This window comes from Schistocerca serialis, chromosome 7, assembly GCF_023864345.2.
Source record: "Schistocerca serialis cubense isolate TAMUIC-IGC-003099 chromosome 7, iqSchSeri2.2, whole genome shotgun sequence".
NCBI lineage: Eukaryota > Metazoa > Arthropoda > Insecta > Orthoptera > Acrididae > Schistocerca > Schistocerca serialis.
Genome location: NC_064644.1, coordinates 43058949 through 43079494, shown reverse-complemented (window position 1 = coordinate 43079494; position 20546 = coordinate 43058949). Strand labels below are relative to the sequence as shown.

Sequence of the window (20546 nt, the reverse complement as noted above, 5' to 3'; positions counted from 1 at the left end):
TTCATTTTCCACTTTGAATTATATACACACAAACACTTTTTAGTTATCAAGATGCTTCCCGATTTAGTCCTATTTGTTTTCCACTATCTTCTTGTGAATCTTATTTACTTTCTGAAACTTCCATTATCACTTACAACCACAGATTACAGCAGATTAAATTAATGTTTGTAAAGTAGCTTACAAATACAACAACTGAACCAACAGTCAAAAAGCTGAGATGAGGAACGTAAGATGATCGATTATCTGAAATCTGAATATATGTGTGAAAAATAATGAAAAATAGTCTAAAACATGTGGTGCAGGACAAGCCCAGTCTTGCTCAGGACAATTTAAAATGTATCAAAATGCGGGACCGTCCCTTGAAGTTCAGGACAGATGGTCACCCTACATTACCATGAAGTTAAATGCTATCAAGAACTGTTCATCTCTGTTGTTTTAGAATTACATTTATACAGTTGTTAAAAATGTGCGATGGCAAGGGATGAACTTGTTGTACTCCAAAATTTATTGATTTCCATACAGAAATTTATGTTCTTAATTTTACTGAAACCATATTTTCTCTATGTAATTGTAATTAGATGTCTGGTTCTCTGCTAAAATTTCAGTAAGCTCTTTTTCTGTCTAAATGATCAGATGCTTTCTTTTATTTGGTAAATGCAATTTGTGTTTCCTTACTACATTTTTTATGGTTGCAGTTAAAAATTTTAGAGTAAATTAAATGATCAGCACAAGACAATCTTGCACCTAACAGGTTTTTATGCAGTGAATCAGTGGTGCAGAACAGTTTATACAGCCAGATATGGGCTAACAGGAAAATAATTTAATAAAACTCTTCAATTTAGCGGACACTTTCTTAAATGCCACATGTAAACATTGATATGAGTTTCTGTGGGATATTAACTGAGATAAATATCTACTTTGTGGAAAGAAAGTAGTTTGTACATTGATGTTTTCCATTTTAAAGAGTTAAAGGGATGATATTGATGATTATTTGGCCAGGGAGTTTAATATTGCATCGTTGTTTTCTCACCACTAGTTAAGATATCTTCATCTTTTTGTTGTGCCTTTGCCCTGCATCAGCACAGGGTCAACATAGTTATTAATGGATTTGTCACAGTTAATTTAAGTGGTGGTTGGATGCCCTTACTGCTGCCACCCTAGTACACCCCCCCCCCCCCCCCCCCCATATGTGTACCCTAACTGTGTGCATATCGTGTTAGTCATGTGAAAGTGACTGAAAGTTTTCTAAATGTTTGTGGATCATGTAATTGAGGTGGGACTTGGGCACCACCCCAAGATTCACCCGGTATATGTGTGAAACTGCCTAAAGCCCACATGCAGGCTGGTGGCACACTGACCCTCTCCATTAATCCTCTGGACAGATTCGATCTGGGGCTGGCACACCTCCCTATTCTGGAAGTGGTGCTCTAACACACATGGCTTTCTGGGCGGGTGTTACTTAAAATATGCATCTGTATAAGTGTGTTGTAACCATAACTGCTTATTTATTAACTTGTATAGAGCATATCATTTTTGAAATTGAGGTACAAATAATCATGCTGTAATATATTGAGCTACAACTAAATGAAGGATTCATATAGGCTTATATAAGTATAACAGTTTTAAATATGTTCCTGATCATGCTCTTGTCACAATTTCCCTTTTGGTACAGAGCAGACCGTGACCACGATGAACGCCTAACGCTTTTGGAGCTGTCTGACTGGATTGATATTCGCATCCGGGAGCATATCGACCAGGCTTTACTAGAAAATGAGATACTTTTCACTGCCATAGATGTAAAACCCAGGGATGGTAAGGATGTCCAGTTACTGTTCAATCTTGAAATTATTTACACAGTGTGTGCTTCTGTCAGGCCACAGTAGTTTGTTAGAACTGGCATTCTACTGAGAAGCTATTTATGTACTGAGGCTGTTTTTGTACTCTCTCTTTTTTATCAGTCTTACCAGTGGTTGATAACTTAACTACCATTTACTTCCTATTTATGGTTTGATGTAAATTTTCCATTTTATTCTAGTATGACTTTTCTCATTACAGAAGTTATTTATTTTTGCATGTAAGCCTCAGAGCACAGGTCACACAGATTATGACTTAATTTCTGAATAATTTTAAAGCCTAATCTTCCTTATAACTTGATATGTATTTATTATTTCATGTGTCTTATTTAACAGGCTGCTCCTATTATGCTGACCATTATAAAAAGAGCAGCACCAGAAGGACCAGACCAATCCATCACCAACTGTGTGGGCATGCCAGTGATCACTTTGCCATGCTGGCCAGTAAAACAGTGGGTAGTGTCACTAGAGCATCATCTGCAAATGCACTATGCCCAGGGCACATGTTTGTTAGCAGTATATCCAGCTAGACAAGTTCAAAAGGGGCCACATCATGTGGCTGCAGGAGGCTGGATGGTCCTATCATCATATTGTGCTGCCACATCAGTTGTATAGACAACCAGTTGCCCGTTGGCAACATTGGATACAAGAAGGCATGCATGCATAACATGAAGGATCTTTTTCGTCCAGTATGCCCCACGAGGAGTGAGGACCGATGGATTGCATGCCATGCATGAACAGATCCAAACACAATGGTAGGAGTCATTCAGTGGGCTGTCCTGCCTTCTCTGCAACATACTATAAATGTTAATACCATTGCCAGGGGGTTGTATGATGCAGACGTTGCCACACACTGACTATTATGTCGTCTACCACTCAAACCCACGCAGTGTCGTGCCGAGTTCGCCTTGTGTCAGCATCAATGGACATGGGGTCCTGCAGACTGGCAATGGGCCATATTTAGTGACGTGTCCCACTTCTGCCTTGGAGGCAATGACCACTGGATCCGACTCTCGAGGCACAGTAGAGAGCACCGTGAAGATCGGTTTGTGGGCTCTCACCACACATCCCACCAGCCTGGTGTGATGGTGTGGGGAGCAGTACCCTATGGTGCTCTTTCACCATTAATGTTCCTAATGGGCTCCGTGACTGCTGCATATGTGTGGAAGAGGCAGCTGGTGGCTCTGCATGCCCGTGCCTTCTTTGAACAGGACAATGCTTGTCCTCATGCCGCTTCCACCTTCCAAACATACCGTGCTGCTATTGATACTCCGCCGCTATTGATACTCTGTCGCAGCTAACGGCATTGGCCCCTCTTCCTGATCGATAATGTGTGGGATACCGTGGAATGCGTCATTAGGAATCCACTTCCACCAACCAATTTACAGTACCTGCACGCTCAGTTGCAAGCAGAATAGGATGTAATATCACAGGACTTCATCTGAGACTTATACCGCTTCATGCCGAATCTGAATGTATGGATGCTTATACTCACAGCCATGGGTGTCCAGCACCTTAGTAACATGTATGTTTTGTGGCTGTGGACCATAATACATGTTAGTCCTCCGGGATTGCAAGTGTATTTCATATGTATCGTATCATCTTCCTGTCTGCCAACAATAACCACAATTTGCCCTGTCCTTCTGGATGCGGAGCCTTTTATGAGGATCAGTGTAATAGTGGATACCCTGCATTTTTGAATTTATTCTGTAAAACTGTCAAAGAGCAACAGCCAGTTGCCTAGGAGGAATGAATGTCTGCAGTGGTCATTTTGTGTAGTATCATGCTTGTATTCCCCATGTTGAAGTAGTCAAAGTTCTTCATATAGTGTTGTTTTCTGTATTTTGTGTTTCAGTTCCTGTGAAAGTAAACAATTCTTATTGTACGTGTAATGACCAGTGATTCAGTTCTCAGTTTGAAAAGGCATACTAGCTGCTAGTGTAGATGAACTCCAACAATTAATGGAAGAACATCATAGAGCAAATTTGCAATTACACCTGCTAGTCAATTCTAATAAGGCTAAAATAATGTATAACCGACACAATGAAATGAAAGTAGTACACATTAACACTGATGTTATAGAACCAGTTGATGAGTTTTCAGTTTTAGGTCAGCCAGTGAGAAATACTGACTGAGGCCAGAACAGGCCAAAGGGCCTAATTCCTGTAAGAATAATAATGGTGCTGGTGGTGGTGATGGTGATGGCGACAATAGTTGTAGTTATAGTTTATTTTTTGTCCATTGTAGTTTTACAATGATTTTAGACATATTATGTTGCAAATTTATACAGAAATAAACAAATTTCATGGAAATTTGTCATGTTGTTGTTGTGGTCTTCAGTCCTGAGACTGGTTTGATGCAGCTCTCCATGCTACTCTATCCTGCGCAAGCTTCTTCATCTCCCAGTACCTACTGCAACCTACATCCTTCTGAATCTGCTTAGTGTATTCATCTCTTGGTCTCCCTCTACGATTTTTACCCTCCACGCTGCCCTCCAATGCTAAATTTGTGATCCCTTGATGCCTCAAAACATGTCCTACCAGCCGATCCCTTCTTCTAGTCAAGTTGTGCCACAAACTTCTCTTCTCCCCAATCCTATTCAATACCTCCTCATTAGTTACGTGATCTACCCACCTTATCTTCAGCATTCTTCTGTAGCACCACATTTCGAAAGCTTCTATTCTCTTCTTGTCCAAACTAGTTATCGTCCATGTTTCACTTCCATACATGGCTACACTCCATACAAATATTTTCAGAAACGACTTCCTGACACTTAAATCTATACTCGATGTTAACAAATTTTTCTTCTTCAGAAACGATTTCCTTGCCATTGCCAGTCTACATTTTATATCCTCTCTACTTCGACCATCATCAGTTATTTTACTCCCTAAATAGCAAAGTTCCTTTACTATTTTAAGTGTTTCATTTCCTAATCTAATTCCCTCAGCATCACCCGATTTAATTTGACTACATTCCATTATCCTTGTTTTGCTTTTGTTGATGTTCATCTTATATCCTCCTTTCAAGACACTGTCCATTCCATTCAACTGTTCTTCCAAGTCCTTTGCTGTCTCTGACAGAATTATAATGTCATCGGCAAACCTCAAAGTTTTTATTTCTTCTCCATGAATTTTAATACCTACTCCGAATTTTTCTTTTGTTTCCTTTACTGCTTGCTCAATATACAGATTGAATAACATCGGGGACAGGCTACAACCCTGTCTCACTCCTTTCCCAACCACTGCTTCCCTTTCATGCCCCTCGACTCTTATAACTGCCATCTGGTTTCTGTACAAATTGTAAATAGCCTTTCCCTCCCTGTATTTTACCCCTGCCACCTTCAGTATTTGAAAGAGAGTATTCCAGTTAACATTGTCAAAAGCTTTCTCTAAGTCTACAAATGCTAGAAACGTAGGTTTGCCTTTTCTTAATCTTTCTTCTAAGATAAGTCGTAAGGTTAGTACTGCCTCACGTGTTCCAACATTTCTACGGAATCCTAACTGATCTTCCCCGAGGTCCACTTCTACCAGTTTTTCCATTCGTCTGTAAAGAATTCACATTAGTATTTTGCAGCTGTGACTTATTAAACTGATAGTTCGGTAATTTTCACATCTGTCAACACCTGCTTTCTTTGGGATTGGAAATATTATATTCTTCTTGAAGTCTGAGGGTATTTCGCCTGTCTCATACATATTGCTCACCAGATGGTAGAGTTTTGTCATGACTGGCTCTCCCAAGGCCATCAGTAGTTCTAATGGAATGTTGTCTATTCCCGGGGCCTTGTTTCGACTCAGGTCTTTCAGTGCTCTGTCAAATTCTTCACGCAATATCTTATCTCCCATTTCGTCTTCATCTACATCCTCTTCCATTTCCATAATATTGTCCTCAAGTACATCGCCCTTGTATAGACCCTCTATATACTCCTTCCACCTTTCTGCTTTCCCTTCTTTGCTTAGAACTGGGTTGCCATCTGAGCTCTTGATATTCATACAAGTGGTTCTCTTCTCTCCAAAGGTCTCTTTAATTTTCCTGTAGGCAGTATCTATCTTACCCCTAGTGAGATAAGCTTCTACATCCTTACATTTGTCCTCTAGCCATGCCTGCTTAGCCATTTTGCACTTCCTGTCGATATCATTTTTGAGACGTTTGTATTCCTTTTTGCCTGCTTCATTTACTGCATTTTTATATTTTCTCCTTTCATCAATTAAATTCAATATTTCTTCTGTTACCCAAGGATTTCTATTAGCCCTCGTCTTTTTACCTACTTGATCGTCTGCTGCCTTCACTACTTCATCCCTCAGAGCTACCCATTCTTCTTCTACTGTATTTCTTTCCCCCATTCCTGTCAATTGTTCCCTTATGCTCTCCCTGAAACTCTCTACAACCTCTGGTTCTTTCAGTTTATCCAGGTCCCATCTTTTTAAATTCCCACCTTTTTGCAGTTTCTTCAGTTTCAATCTGCAGTTCATAACCAATAGATTGTGGTCAGAATCCACATCTGCACCTGGAAATGTCTTACAATTTAAAACCTGGTTCCTAAATCTCTGTCTTACCATTATATAATCTATCTGATAGCTTTTAGTATCTCCAGGATTCTTCCAGGTATACAACCTTCTTTTATGATTCTTGAACCAAGTGTTAGCTATGATTAAGTTATGCTCTGTGCAAAATTCTACAAGGCAGCTTCCTCTTTCATTTCTTCCCCCCAATCCATATTCACCTACTATGTTTCCTTCTCTCCCTTTTCCTACTGACGAATTCCAGTCACCCATGACTATTAAATTTTCGTCTCCCTTCACTACCTGAATAATTTCTTTTATCTCATCATACATTTCATCAATTTCTTCATCATCTGCAGAGCTAGTTGGCATATAAACTTGTACTACTGTAGTAGGTATGGGCTTTGTGTCTATCTTGGCCACAATAATGCGTTCACTATGCTGTTTGTAGTTGCTTACCCGCACTCCTATTTTTTTATTCATTATTAAACCCTATTCCTGCATTACCCCTATTTGATTTTGTATTTATAACCCTGTAATCACCTGACCAAAAGTCTTGTTCCTCATGCCACCGAACTTCACTAATTCCCACTATATCTAACTTTAACCTATCCATTTCCCTTTTTAAATTTTCTAACCTACCTGCCCAATTAAGGGATCGGGCATTCCACGCTCCGATCCGTAGAACGCCAGTTTTCTTTCTCCTGATAACGACGTCCTCTTGAGTAGTCCCCGCCCGGAGATCCGAGTGGGGGACTACTTTACCTCCGTAATATTTTACCCAAGAGGACGCCATCATCATTTAATCATACAGTAAAGTTGCATGTCCTCGGGAAAAATTACTGCTGTAGTTTCCCCTTGCTTTCAGCCGTTCGCAGTACCAGCTCAGCAAAGCCGTTTTGGTTAATGTTACAAGGCCAGATCAGTCAATCATCCAGACTGTTGCCCCTGCAACTACTGAAAAGGCTGCTGCCCCTCTTCAGGAACCACACGTTTGTCTGGCCTCTCAACAGATACCCCTCCGTTGTGGTTGCACCTACGGTACAGCCATCTGTATCGCTGAGGCACGCAAGCCTCCCCACCAACGGCAAGGTCCATGGTTCATGGGGGTAGGAAATTTGTCATTTGATGGATGAAATAATTCTGTAGTAATGTTTACTGATAATATTTTTACTCAGTTATATATGATAGCTTGCAATGATTTATGCAACAGTCTAGCACACATAGGGAAAGCTACAATCTAACTATTTTTGTCATACTGCTAATAATAATAAATAACACAGCTCTACAAAATAATTTTTTTTTTTCGTTGCCAGGGAAGTTTGAACTAAAATGGGATATTGTTATGATACTCATTCCGAGTATATTTGTACTTTTTCCAAATTGGCTCTGGTTTTTGAGATATAGGTTATTTGTGGAAATGAAAGTTTCATGTGGACAATATCGACTGCGGGGTCCACATATGGTGTAATGTATTTGCTACCTGTTTTTTAATTAGTGATATTGTACTATCTTTATTAAACAATTGTGCTCAGGGAGTGCATCTGTGTGGTTGAGGATTACATCATGCAAACATCACACTGTCAGCATGTGTTCAGTCTACATCTACATCTACATCTACATTGATACTCCGCAAGCCACCCAACGGTGTGTGGCGGAGGGCACTTTACGTGCCACTGTCATTACCTCCCTTTCCTGTTCCAGTCGCGTATGGTTCGCGGGAAGAACGACTGTCTGAAAGCCTCCGTGCGCGCTCTAATCTCTCTAATTTTACATTCGTGATCTCCTCGGGAGGTATAAGTAGGGGGAAGCAATATATTCGATACCTCATCCAGAAACGCACCCTCTCGAAACCTGGCGAGCAAGCTACACCACGATGCAGAGCGCCTCTCTTGCAGAGTCTGCCACTTGAGTTTATTAAACATCTCTGTAACGCTATCACGGTTACCAAATAACCCTGTGACGAAACGCGCCGCTCTTCTTTGGATCTTCTCTATCTCCTCCGTCAGACCGATCTGGTACGGATCCCACACTGATGAGCAATACTCAAGTATAGGTCGAACGAGTGTTTTGTAAGCCACCTCCTTTGTTGATGGACTACATTTTCTAAGCACTCTCCCAATGAATCTCAACCTGGTACCCGCCTTACCAACAATTAATTTTATATGATTATTCCACTTCAAATCGTTCCGCACGCATACTTCCAGATATTTTACAGAAGTAACTGCTACCAGTGTTTGTTCCGCTATCATATAATCATACAATAAAGGATCCTTCTTTCTATGTATTCGCAATACATGTTGTGCGGTGCGTGTGTTGAAGATATTGAGGGTTGTGCAGATTTGAATTCGGCGATACTCGACATTCATTTGTTGGCCGAGGTAATCCCCGCAACAGCCGATAGGTAGCGTTCAGTGTAAACAAGAAAAATGGCGATGGTCGAAAGTCACACACATGTGCAGTGCAGCTTCAAGGAGATAGAACCTTTTCATCATGACGTAGCAAATAAGAGGTGAGTATTCATTTCACACAAAACAATTAATGATGTTTGTTGGATGTGATTGACATGCAAATACAAGAAAGTTCTGCATAATATGTAGTATTTGTGCAATTTTATTTTAGGAAAACATGAGTTCTTCACGCCGTCTTTGCGTGAACCATCCAGATGAGTTCTGCCACATTTGTGGTGAATACGTTCTTCAAAAGAACAGGAAGAATATCACTCCTTTTGTGGAGGAAGCGTATCTGGCATATTTCGGAATTAAACTTGGAGATCAAGACAAGGCGTGGGCACCCCATAAAGTTTGTAAATGCTGTGTGGAGTGCTTACGGCAGTGGACAAAACGAAAAAGGAAAAGCTTAAACTTCGGAGTGCCTATGGTATGGCGAGAGCAGAAGAACCATACAGATGATTGCTATTTTTGCATTGTTAATGTGAAAGGTTTTAATAGGTTCAAAAAACGAAAGTGGGAATATCCCGATTTGGAGTCAGCAAGAAGACCGGTGGTGCACAGCAACGATGTTCCTGTACCAACCTTCACAACATTACCCACGCTAACATCATCAGATGACGATGTGCAAGGCGAGGAATGTACAAGTAGTGGTTCGGAATACGAAGGACGTGAGACACAACCCCAGCAGTTCGACCAGAAGGAGCTCAGTGACTTTATACGAGAACTCAATCTTTCAAAGCAAGCATCAGAACTCTTAGCATCCAGGCTTAAGGAAAAGAACTGTCTTCATCCAAGTGTTAAAATAACAGCTTACCGGACGAGAGAAGAAAACCTTCTTCCATACTTCAACCAAGAAGAGGTTATAGTGTATTGCAGCAATATACCTGGACTTTTACTTGAATTGGGGCTGCTGGAATATAGACCAGAGGACTGGCGTCTCTTCATAGACAGTTCCACTAGAAGTTTAAAATGTGTTCTCCTACACAATGGCAATCATTACGCATCTATTCCAATTGCCCACTCAACAAAACTTTGTGAAGCATATGCTAACATCAAGATGGTTCTGCAGAAAATTCAGTGGTTGATTTGTGTTGATTTGAAAATGGTGAGCTTCTTGCTTGGACAACAAAGTGGATACACAAAGCACCCATGTTTTATCTGCATGTGGGATAGTAGGGCAAAGCACGAACATTGGAAGCAGAAAACATGGCCTCCAAGGGAACATATGGCTGTTGGTGAAGCAAACATCATTAATGAACCTCTGGTTAGTAGGGACAAGATTGTTCTTCCACCATTACATATTAAGTTAGGACTAATGAAGCAATTCACCAAAGCTTTAGACAGAAATGGTAATTGCTTCACATACGTCTGCAATACGTTCCCTGGACTCAGTAGTGAAAAACTTAAGGCAGGAATATTTGATGGTCCTCAAATTCGCAGGCTCATCAACGATACCAATTTTACAAGTGTCATGACTGTCACTGAAGCATCGGCCTGGAACAGTTTTGTCGCTGTTGTAAAATGTTTTTTGGGCAATCATAAAGCTCCCAATTACGAGGAACTGGTCAAAAACATGCTCACTAACTTTCAAAACTTAGGAGCTAACATGAGCATAAAATTGCACTTCCTTCACAGCCACTTGGATCGATTTCCTCGTAATCTAGGTGATTTCAGTGAGAAACAAGGAGAGTGGTTCCATCAAGATATGAAAGGAATAGAGGAAAGATATAAAGGAAGATGGGACAGGCATATGATGGCAGATTATTGCTGGAATCTGCAACGTGACTGTTCTGAAGAGACCTATAAAAGGAAAGCGTGCAGGAAGCGGTTCGTCATAAAATGACATACTTATAGAGAAACTTTTCAATTATGTTTTAAACGTGGACAAATGCCTATCAGGTTGTCATAGAAGCTATGTATAAAGATTATTTTCTTTTTTCATTGTAGTTTGTAGCGCTCGAGTTCAGTATTAGCAATTTTTTCTAATTTTTTGAATAAATCATGCATGATCTCAAAAACTAGAGCCAAACTGCATAAATGGTTGCTATATTCGTCCTCAGCACCACTAACCCATCCTAAAGCCACTCAAATATCCTTGGCAAGAAAATGAGTGTTGACCAGTGTAATACATTTAGAAGAACTGAAGACTAATTTTTTAGTTCATTTATGTTAAACTCACTTCATAGAAATATTAGGACATTTATAGATTATTGAAACACTACATCTTAGTTTGTATGTTTTCTTCTGTATTTTCAACACTACACTTTGTTTTCCTTTCCCTTCTTTCATGAAAATTTGACATTCCAACTTACATTTATCCTAAGGATTTGCCAACAGTCAGAGATGAGGTTTTCTTTGAGTTTTCTTTTGAAGGTGCACAGATCCTTTATGCTCTTGATGCTGCATGGTAGTCTGTTATAAAATAAGCTTCCTGCAATTATAGGATCCCTTCCTGTCATTTTCAATCTTTTGCTGCAGATTTGGTAATTTTCTATGCTTCTTGTGTTGTGGTCATCAAAGTCTCCATGTAGAGGTGCTGTAAAATTTACCATTAGAAGAAGTATTGTCTCATATACCGGTGGCGCACCATAGGTCACCTGCTTGAATTTTGATCCTCTTCGTGCAGTTCATGGAAATTACGCCAGACGTCGTTGCGAGTTCATCGCTTCCGTTGTGAGTTTACCGTGATATTGGACAAAGAGCGGTTGACTGTTGCACAAAAGATGAAGATTGTGTTACTGTTCGTGGCGACGAACAGCATTACTTTGATACAGAGATGGTTTCGTGCTCATTTTGGCATACAGTGGGCTCCCAGCCCACAGACAATAAGCAGATTACATCAAAAATTTGAAGGTACTGGATCCATTCTAGAGTGTCAGCGGCCACATGCACAAACCATACGTTTGCCACAAAACATTGAAGCAGTTCAAGTGGCTTTGACTCGTGGTCCGAGTAAATCAACAAGAGCCAGTGCCAAGTTGGGAATTTCACGCTGATCTGTACAAAGAATTATTCAATCCGGCATTCGCTTGTATCCATACAAGAGGACTATGGCGCATAAGCTTACTGCGAGAGATAAGGAGTGGAGACTACAGTTTGCAAGGTGGGCAATTGAGCAAGACCAAGAGGCAGTGCTACACAACACATGGTTTTCTGACGAAGCTTATTTTTAAGTGAACGGTGTTGTGAACAAACAGAATGTTCAATTCTGGGCATGAACATCTGCAAATAATCCACATGAAAGACACCCATGGGGAGAAAGTGTGCGTGTGGGTCGCAATGTCAAGCCATGGAATCATCGGTCCATTCTTCTTCAGTGCTACAGTAACCGATGAATGCTATTTACACATGCTGTGAAATCAGTTCTTTCCTCAACTCATAGCCTCATGTCTCATTGCAGACACATTGGTTCATGCAGGATGGAGCATGCAGGATGGAGCATGCCCCCATACTGCCAGTGTTGTGCTTGATTTCCTAAACGAAAGACTTGGCCTTAGGGTATTGTCAAACAGATTTCCAGAACGTTATGCAGGAGGAGGAATGTGGCCGCCCCACAGCCCTGACATTAACCCTTGTGACTTCTTCCTTTGGGGGTTCCTTAAAGAGAAGGTATACCACAGAAAACCCGAAAATGCAGTGCAACTTAGGGCCATCATTGTGGAGTTATGCCGCACCATTCCAGAATATTTGTGTTGGAGAGTCATCACAAATGCATGTGTGTGACTTGAAGAAGTTGTATACCAAAATGGCAGTCACATTGAACATGTGATTCATTAGTTTGTATTTCCAAGTTGTGTTCTTTACTTCTCCATCAGTAAATTACAAATCTTGTCAACAACAAATGTGTTATTCATGAAACAAATCAGGTGACTTACCGTGCGCCACCCTGTTTGTACAAACTTGGTACAGTTAATATTTAAATTCCTTGAATTTGTTTTTGCAGGATTCCCGAGGCATTAGTTTAGCTATGCATCTAATGGCTTTCTGTTGAAGTTTTAGGGTTCTTTGTACATGTACATCTAGGAACTTATCAAATGAAACCATAATCGTTTTAATGTCTGGTGGCTTCCTTTTAAATTCAAATCGAAAATTTCTTAGGACAGCAATGTGTAATTTCATTTCCACTTACAACTCCACACCTTGGTGTCTCTCTTGAGGTATAGTCATAGTCATTATCAGTAATAATTTAGCACCTGAAACAAAGCAAAAGGAATCGTTTGGGAAAAAAATCTACAGTAAACTTTTTGAGTTGTTTTGCATTATGTCACAAACCAGAAATATGTACATCCCATTTTTTATTTATTTTTTTATTGCATTTGAAAATCAGGGAGATTTTGTGTGGACTGAGCTCAAATGTAATAGGGTATCTTGAACAGAATGGCCTCCTCCATGCCAACCAACATAGATTCTGAAAACGTCAGTCATATCAAACCCAACTCAGTTTTTCTCACATGACACCCTGAAAGCCACGGATGAAGGCAGTCAGGTAGGTGGAGTATTTCTTCGCTTCCAAAAAGCATTTGACAAAGTACCACACCACTGGTATGAACGTATGATCATGTGAGGTATCAAAACAAAAGTTGTAACTGGATGGTGTATCTCTTGGTAGGGGTTGCAGCGTGTTATCTAGGGTGGAGAGTCATTGACAGATGTTGGAGTAACTTCAGGCATGTTCCAGGGAAGTGTGTTTGGGACCCTTGCTGTTCATGTTGTGTGTTAATGATCTGGCAGACAATATTAATAATAACCTCAAACTTTTGCAGATGATGCACTTAACTCTAAAGAAGTACTGATAGTATTTCAAAGTTCTCCAAAGGTTAGCAGCTTGCTTTAAATGTTTACAAATGTGAAATTATAAATGTTACAAAACACTGAAATGTAATATACTGAAGCTACAGTATCAGTGAATCACAGTTGGGGTTATTCGGCTCATAGAAGTATATGGTTGTAACAATTTGTAGGGATATGAGATGGAATAATCTCTTAGGCTTACTCATAAGTAAAGCAAATGGCAGATTTTGGTTCATTGGTAGAACACTAGTATAATTCAATCACTCTGCACAAGATATAGACAATATGTCATCTCTCAGAAATTGTATCTGAGCTCTCAGAAATTGTATCTGAGGAATGCACTTTGATCCTAAAGTATTTGCACTGTGTTATTTATTACTTAAGTAAAAGCAGATGTGAATTCTTGATTATTCCTACTTTTATCTTGTAATATTCAATTGCAAAGAGAATAAATCAAATGTCTGTCGTGAAAATGGGAATACATTACATATAAGTCTTAAATCATTTATTAAAGTTCTTTTTGAAAGTGTTTTTCAGTAAAGAACATTTGTTTCCTCAAGTAAAAAGACTATTGGCCATAGTCTTACATGTTTCATTTTCCAGTGTGATAAAAATCCTATTCTTCACAGGATTGGTTAGCTGGGATGAATATCATTGGTATTTCCTTAAGCAACATGGACTCAGTCATCAGTATGCAGAGAAGCATGATGAGAAGCACCGCAACTTGGCACGCTCCATAAAAGGTGTGATAAAAATAATTATTTTGATTACTTGCCATTTTTTGATTGAGACTGTTGTCATGTCTGAAAGATATAAAGTTGGAATTAAATTTTTAAGATCTGAAAGAGAGTAGTCATAATTAAGACTCAATCTTCATACATAAAAAGCTGTGAGTGATAACTGAGATGAAATAGTGTAGCTATCTGGTGTCCTCTCAAGCATCATGATCTGTAAGTGAAATTGCAAAAGAAAGATGTTTTGGAGTGTGAAATAATTCAGTGAAGTTGCTGTTAACAATTGTGTGTGCATGATAGATTAAACGTTTATCATCAGCGCTGATATCTGTTGTTATGAAAGAGCACTTGCCTCTTTCTTTCTCATCTCTCTCTCTCTCTCTCTCTCTCTCTCTCTCTCTCTCTATGAAAATAATTCTTCTTTCTGGTAATATACATAAAAGTAATATAATTAAACCTTTTTGTCTTATAGTGCATACTTCATATTTTGAAAACTGTTGGCTGCTTTAATGAACAATGGCTGCTTACATACTGTAAAAACAACAGTAATTAACTATTAATTCCCACACAGTGTAAAATGAAACCCAAATGTCTGTTTAAATGCTGTGGATAACAAACTGCAACAATCAAATTATTTCTTTTAAATGAGAGATAAATGATCATAATGTGACAAATCAGCTTGAAAAATTGCAGATAAGTGTCAAAAATCAGCAACAAAGCAGCACTTCACCAGGTATTGACAAAATAACAAATACTTGCAAAACTTTCAAGATAATGAGTCAAAACATTTAGTGTCTCAAGAATAAAGTGTTAGAATTAGAAGTCGCCATAAACAACTTTGTAGATATCTCTTGTATTTGTCTATCAGAACATTGGTGCAGGGTCAGTGAATTAAGTCTTATAAATATAAGCAATTTTGAATTAGCATCTCATTATTGCCACAGTGTTTGTAAAAATGGTGGAGTATACATATACACTAGGGATGGGCTACAGTATAAAGTTAGATCTGAAACATACCATCTAAATATCGAGAAACATTTTGAATCATGTGCCATAGAGCTAAAATCTGAGGAGAAGCGTAAAAATCTAATTGTCATATCAACATACAGGTCACCACTCGGTGACAAAAACATATTTTTTAAAAATTTGGAAGCAGTACTAATCATTTTGTATAACAATGAAGTGAACTTATTACTATGTGGGGATCTGAACATCAACTTTTTAATTGAAAATTAAGAAAAAAGACAGCTTTTGAGTATCCTAAACAGCTCTCACATAAAACTGCTCTTCACAGACCCCACTAGAATAACAGAGTCATCTTTGTCCCTACTAGATAATACCTTTACAAATATAGAAAATGATGTTACTGAGGCACAAAATGTAAACTTAGGTCCTTCAGACCACAACACACTAGTAATATGCATAAATTCTTCTGTACCAGAGGTTGTTAAATACAAGTGGGAATATAAAAGGCACTTCTACCCAGAAAAGGTTAATATTTTAATCCAGTCATTAGCAAAAGAAACCTGGGAAGATGTTTACTGAAAATCATCAAATGATGAATCATTCAATGCATTTTATAAAACTTTCATGTCCATATTTGAGATGTGTTTTCCAAAAAACTGACAAGAATTAATGTCATGCCAAGAAACAGCAGCCAGTGGCTAATACCTGCTGTCAGAGTATCCAGTCAAAAGCTAAAACTTCTCAATCAACTGAGAAAAGACAACCATGATGTACACTTTGCAGAATATGTTAAGACATATTAAAAAAAATGTAAGAAAGTAATTAAAACAGCCAAGACAATGCACAAAAAAGCAATATGGAATATAGTAAAAAAGGAAACAAACAAAAGTGTTAAAAAGCAAGATGATAGTGTATTAAAAGATGATCATGGTGTGTTACTCAGAAATGGTACTCTAGCAAATTACATAAATGACTATTTCATTAGCACTCCAGTCAATCTGAGTAAAAATTTTGCTAGTAATAGTGGTACCACAATTCAAAGAGAGCAAAGTGGTAATTCAATATTGCTATGTCCCACAAATAAATTAGAAGTTCTTAAGATAACAAAAACAATGAAGAATAAAATGTCCTCTGGAATTGATGAGGTACCAGGTTCAGTCATAATTAAATGTGCTAATGTCATAGCAGATCCACTCTCACATATCACAAACATTTCATTAACAGAAGGGGCATTCCCACAAAGATTAAAAATTTCAAAAATAAAACCATTATAGAAAAAGAGTAATATATATGAAGTGGGAAACTATAGACCAATAGCTTTTCTATCTGTATTTTCAAAAATAATAGAGACCCTCATGAAAAATATAATTACAAATTACCTCCAAAAATTCAATCTCTTGTCTGTAAAATGGTTTTCGCAAAGGCACGAGTACAGAAACAGCAATTACCCAATTCATTGAAAACATTGTAATAGGACTTGACAGTAATAACAATTCAGTAGGAATAAACTTGGACTTATTGAAGGCATTCGATACTGTTGATCATGATATCTTGCTAGACAAAGTAGAAGCTATAGGTATATGAGGAGTTGCATTAAAATGATTTCAGTCATATCTCCACAATAGAAAACAGGTAGTAGAAATTACCTGAGCAAACAACAAAAACCAAAGCATTGTGTACAGATCCGACATGCAGACTGTACCAATCGGAGTACCTCAGGACAGCGTTCTAGGACCTCTCTTATTTCTTACATATATTAATGATATCAAGATCCAATCAGTGGTATGCACATAACTTTGTTTGCTGATGACACAAATATTGTTGTAACAGACATAAATAGGGTATTGCTAACATCTGCAATCAGAGTTTTGGAATACATACAAAACTGGTTTGAACAGAACAGGCTAACCTTAAATATTTCAAAAACTAATTATATACAATACAGGAAAACAAAGTCGCTCCATGATGTGAACCTCAAAATTCAAAATAAACAAATTGAAAGGGTAGCTGCCACAAAATTCTTAGGTGTGCAGATTGATGAAAATCTAGACTGGAAAGCCCACATTCTCTACCTCACTAACAAGTTGAGCTCTGCTTGCTTTGCGTTACACATAATTAGGAATGTGTGTCATAGAGAGTGTAGCAGAACTGTCTACTTTGCTTACATCCATTCTGCTATAACCTATGGCCTAACCCTTTTGGGTCATAATAAGGCAAACATGAAAACCATCTTCACCTTACAAAACGAGCTGTTAGAATAATTTCAAACAGTAAAAGGCTGACACCTTCCAAACAGTTATTTCAACATCTAAATATTCTACCCTTACCATGCCTCTATATAAAAAGCGTTGTTAATGTAAAAATGAACATTGATAATTATAAAATCAACTCAGATCTTCACTCATACAATAAAAGAATGTGCAATGACATCCACATAAAAAGAGTAAACAAGGCTTCAACACAAAAACAAACCAACATTCAGGGTACTATTTTGTACAACAAACTTCCAACTCAGCTAAAAGAAATAAAAACATTGTCTACATTCAAGAAGCAATATTTAAATTCTTAATGACCACTTGCTATTATAATATAAATGAATATCTGCAGTAATCTTGTAGCAAGTAACTACATTCATTTACTATGTGTTAGTAGTACTATAAATCAAATGCTTGCCACAGCCTCAATGTTAATTTTTCTGAACAAAACTGTCAAATCAATTATTTACTTGTAATGTATTTCATGTAAAAGATCCTTCTCATACTTTTATATTATTACAGTAATCAAAGTTGTATTGCCCAAAAATATTGTGATGTGTACAATGATCCATTGTATTATGTAAGAAACTGTACATCCTTATCTTATTTTGTTATACTATGTTCTTTGATGAAATCCATGCAATGTACATTGTCACTGGATTAATAAACTACTACGACTACGACTACGACTACTACTACTACTACTACTACTATTTCTATTTAAGATGTAGAGGCCAGTGGATTCATTCACCACATTTTAACCTTAATGCTTAAGGATATGTGTCATATGATAATGAAAAGTTCTGGTAGAATTAAATAATTTAGGATTAAAGGTAACTGACAAATGACATTATTTGTATATATAGACAAGGACAAGGCTACTTGTTTTTTATATTTTTATTTTTCTGGAGCAGTATTGAACTATCCATTCATCATCAGCATTCTTGTATTTTATTTTTGCACCCCCATGCAATTTTTGCAAATGTTTATAGAGATATTGTATTAATTTTACCTGGTTTCCAGCACATCTTCGTAATGGTATAAATGAAGCTAACTGTGCTGTATCTATTATACAGCTGTATATATTATGCAGCATGCTTAGCCTCATGTATACCATTACAAAGATGTGCTGGAAACCAGATAAAATTAATAGAATGTCTCCATAAATACCTGAAAAAATTCTGTGGGGGCATAAAAGTAAAATACACAAATACTGACAATGAGCGGGTAGCTCGATACTGGTCCAGAAAAATAAAAATATAAAAAACAAGTAGCCTTGTTTGTGTTTACATATATGAATATCATCATTTATCAACTTCATGAAGGCTGCAGGACACCTTGAATATGAAACATCAGTAAAGGAGCAACTACTGAATAGTAGAGTCATCGATGGTCTCATTAACAAGGCTGAAAACTTTTCCAGCCGTTGGATGAATCCTTTTTCGAGCTACTGTGGACACACACACACACACACACACACACACACACACACACACACATCTATATGGCTACGTCATTGTCTCAGCTGTTTACACTGTGCTAGGATTGGATTTCTGCAGCTTTAGTGGTGTGAAAGGTTGTGTTGGGTGGAGTGAGTGAGGGGAGAAGGAGACAGTGCACGGGAGACAGTTAGGGAAGGATTGCTGATGGCTATGATGGTTGGGAGGGAGGCAGCTGATGCACAGGTTAGGAATGTTGGAGGGAGAAGTAGCAGGGGTATGGCAACATGGCACTGCACTGGTAAATTTTTGCATTGTACAATTACGATGACGATGATGATGATGATGATGATGATGACATGTCACCATGTGTAGGATTGGACTGGGATTAATTTACAGAAGAGAGGAAGGGGAGGAGATTTCAGGGACGAAGGTGTGGTTAGATGATTAGTAAAGTTTGGATCCTGGGGCAAGCTGGATGTGGGTGTGGTTCAGGGAGGTAGTGGAAATTTATGCCAGGAGGATTATGGGAACAAACCATGTTGCAAGGACAACACTTGTCAATGTAATTTGGAGAAGCTGATGATGGGGACAAGGAACCAGATGGTGCAAGTTGTGAAGCAGAAATTGAAACCAAGCATGCTACACTCAGCAGCATATTCTGCCTGTGGGTGGTCAGCTCTGTTCTTGGCCACAGTTTAAGGTGGCCTTTTATTCATGTGGAAAGTTGACTGGTGGCCTTACCCACTTAAAATGCTGTGCAGAAATTCAGTGGAGATTGTATACATCATGACTGCTTTCACAAGGACATTCGTTTGATTGGACTGGTGTAGGATGTGCTGGGTGGGTGGATTGGACAGGTTGTGTACATGGCTGTTCCCTAAGCATGGACTAGAATGTTGCATAGGTTGACTGGGTAGTGGAATGGCACTTTAGGAGAGGTGGCAAGGATTGTGGATAGGATATTCTGCATTTCTGGGCAGGATGATAAATAGTCGAAGTCCTGGTGAAGGAAGTGGTTCAACTTTCCAGTCTGGCATGATACTGGGTGATAAGAGGGATGTTTGTGAAGTTGATGTGGTATGGGAAATCTATCTGCATACAAGGTTTGGGCGATAGTGCCCACCTCTGAATATGTTAGTGAGACCTTCTACATACTGGTAAGGGAATCCATGTTACTACAGACATGTTGACCCCAAAAGTTCATACTGTATTGGAGTGATTTTTTGTTGTGGAAGGGATGAAAGCTGTTGATGTGTTAGTGGGCTTGTGGATTTGACATAGCCAGAAGTGTGGATGGAACCACCAGAGAGGTGGAGTCAGCGGCTTTGAAAGTAACAAATTTCAGTGATTACAAAATCGAGTCAAATTTACAAAGAATTTGCCAGTATGAGCCCTCTTGTCAGTATGACATTGCAGCCGGTCTGGCCTGGATGTGTGCACTAACTCAGCTGGGGAGGGTGTAATAAAGCCATTGTGTCCACTCCTGAGGCAAGCCAGCAAACAACTGCTCTAACTGGCCCTTGATTCCTGGATACTGGCACTGGGACGGAGTA

General features: G+C 38.6%; 1 protein-coding gene across 2 annotated transcripts in view; it reads left to right on the top strand.

The window, feature by feature from the left end:
- Positions 1 to 20546, top strand: part of LOC126412338 (45 kDa calcium-binding protein) — a 182348-nt gene that overhangs the window by 63416 nt on the left and 98386 nt on the right. The window contains exons 3-4 of one of the 2 annotated variants that reach the window (XM_050081880.1): positions 1673 to 1812; positions 14226 to 14339. In XM_050081880.1, coding sequence (XP_049937837.1) covers positions 1673 to 1812; positions 14226 to 14339 — 254 coding nt within the window. The remainder of the gene's footprint in view (positions 1 to 1672; positions 1813 to 14225; positions 14340 to 20546) is intronic. The other variant, XM_050081881.1, reaches the window with a different exon arrangement.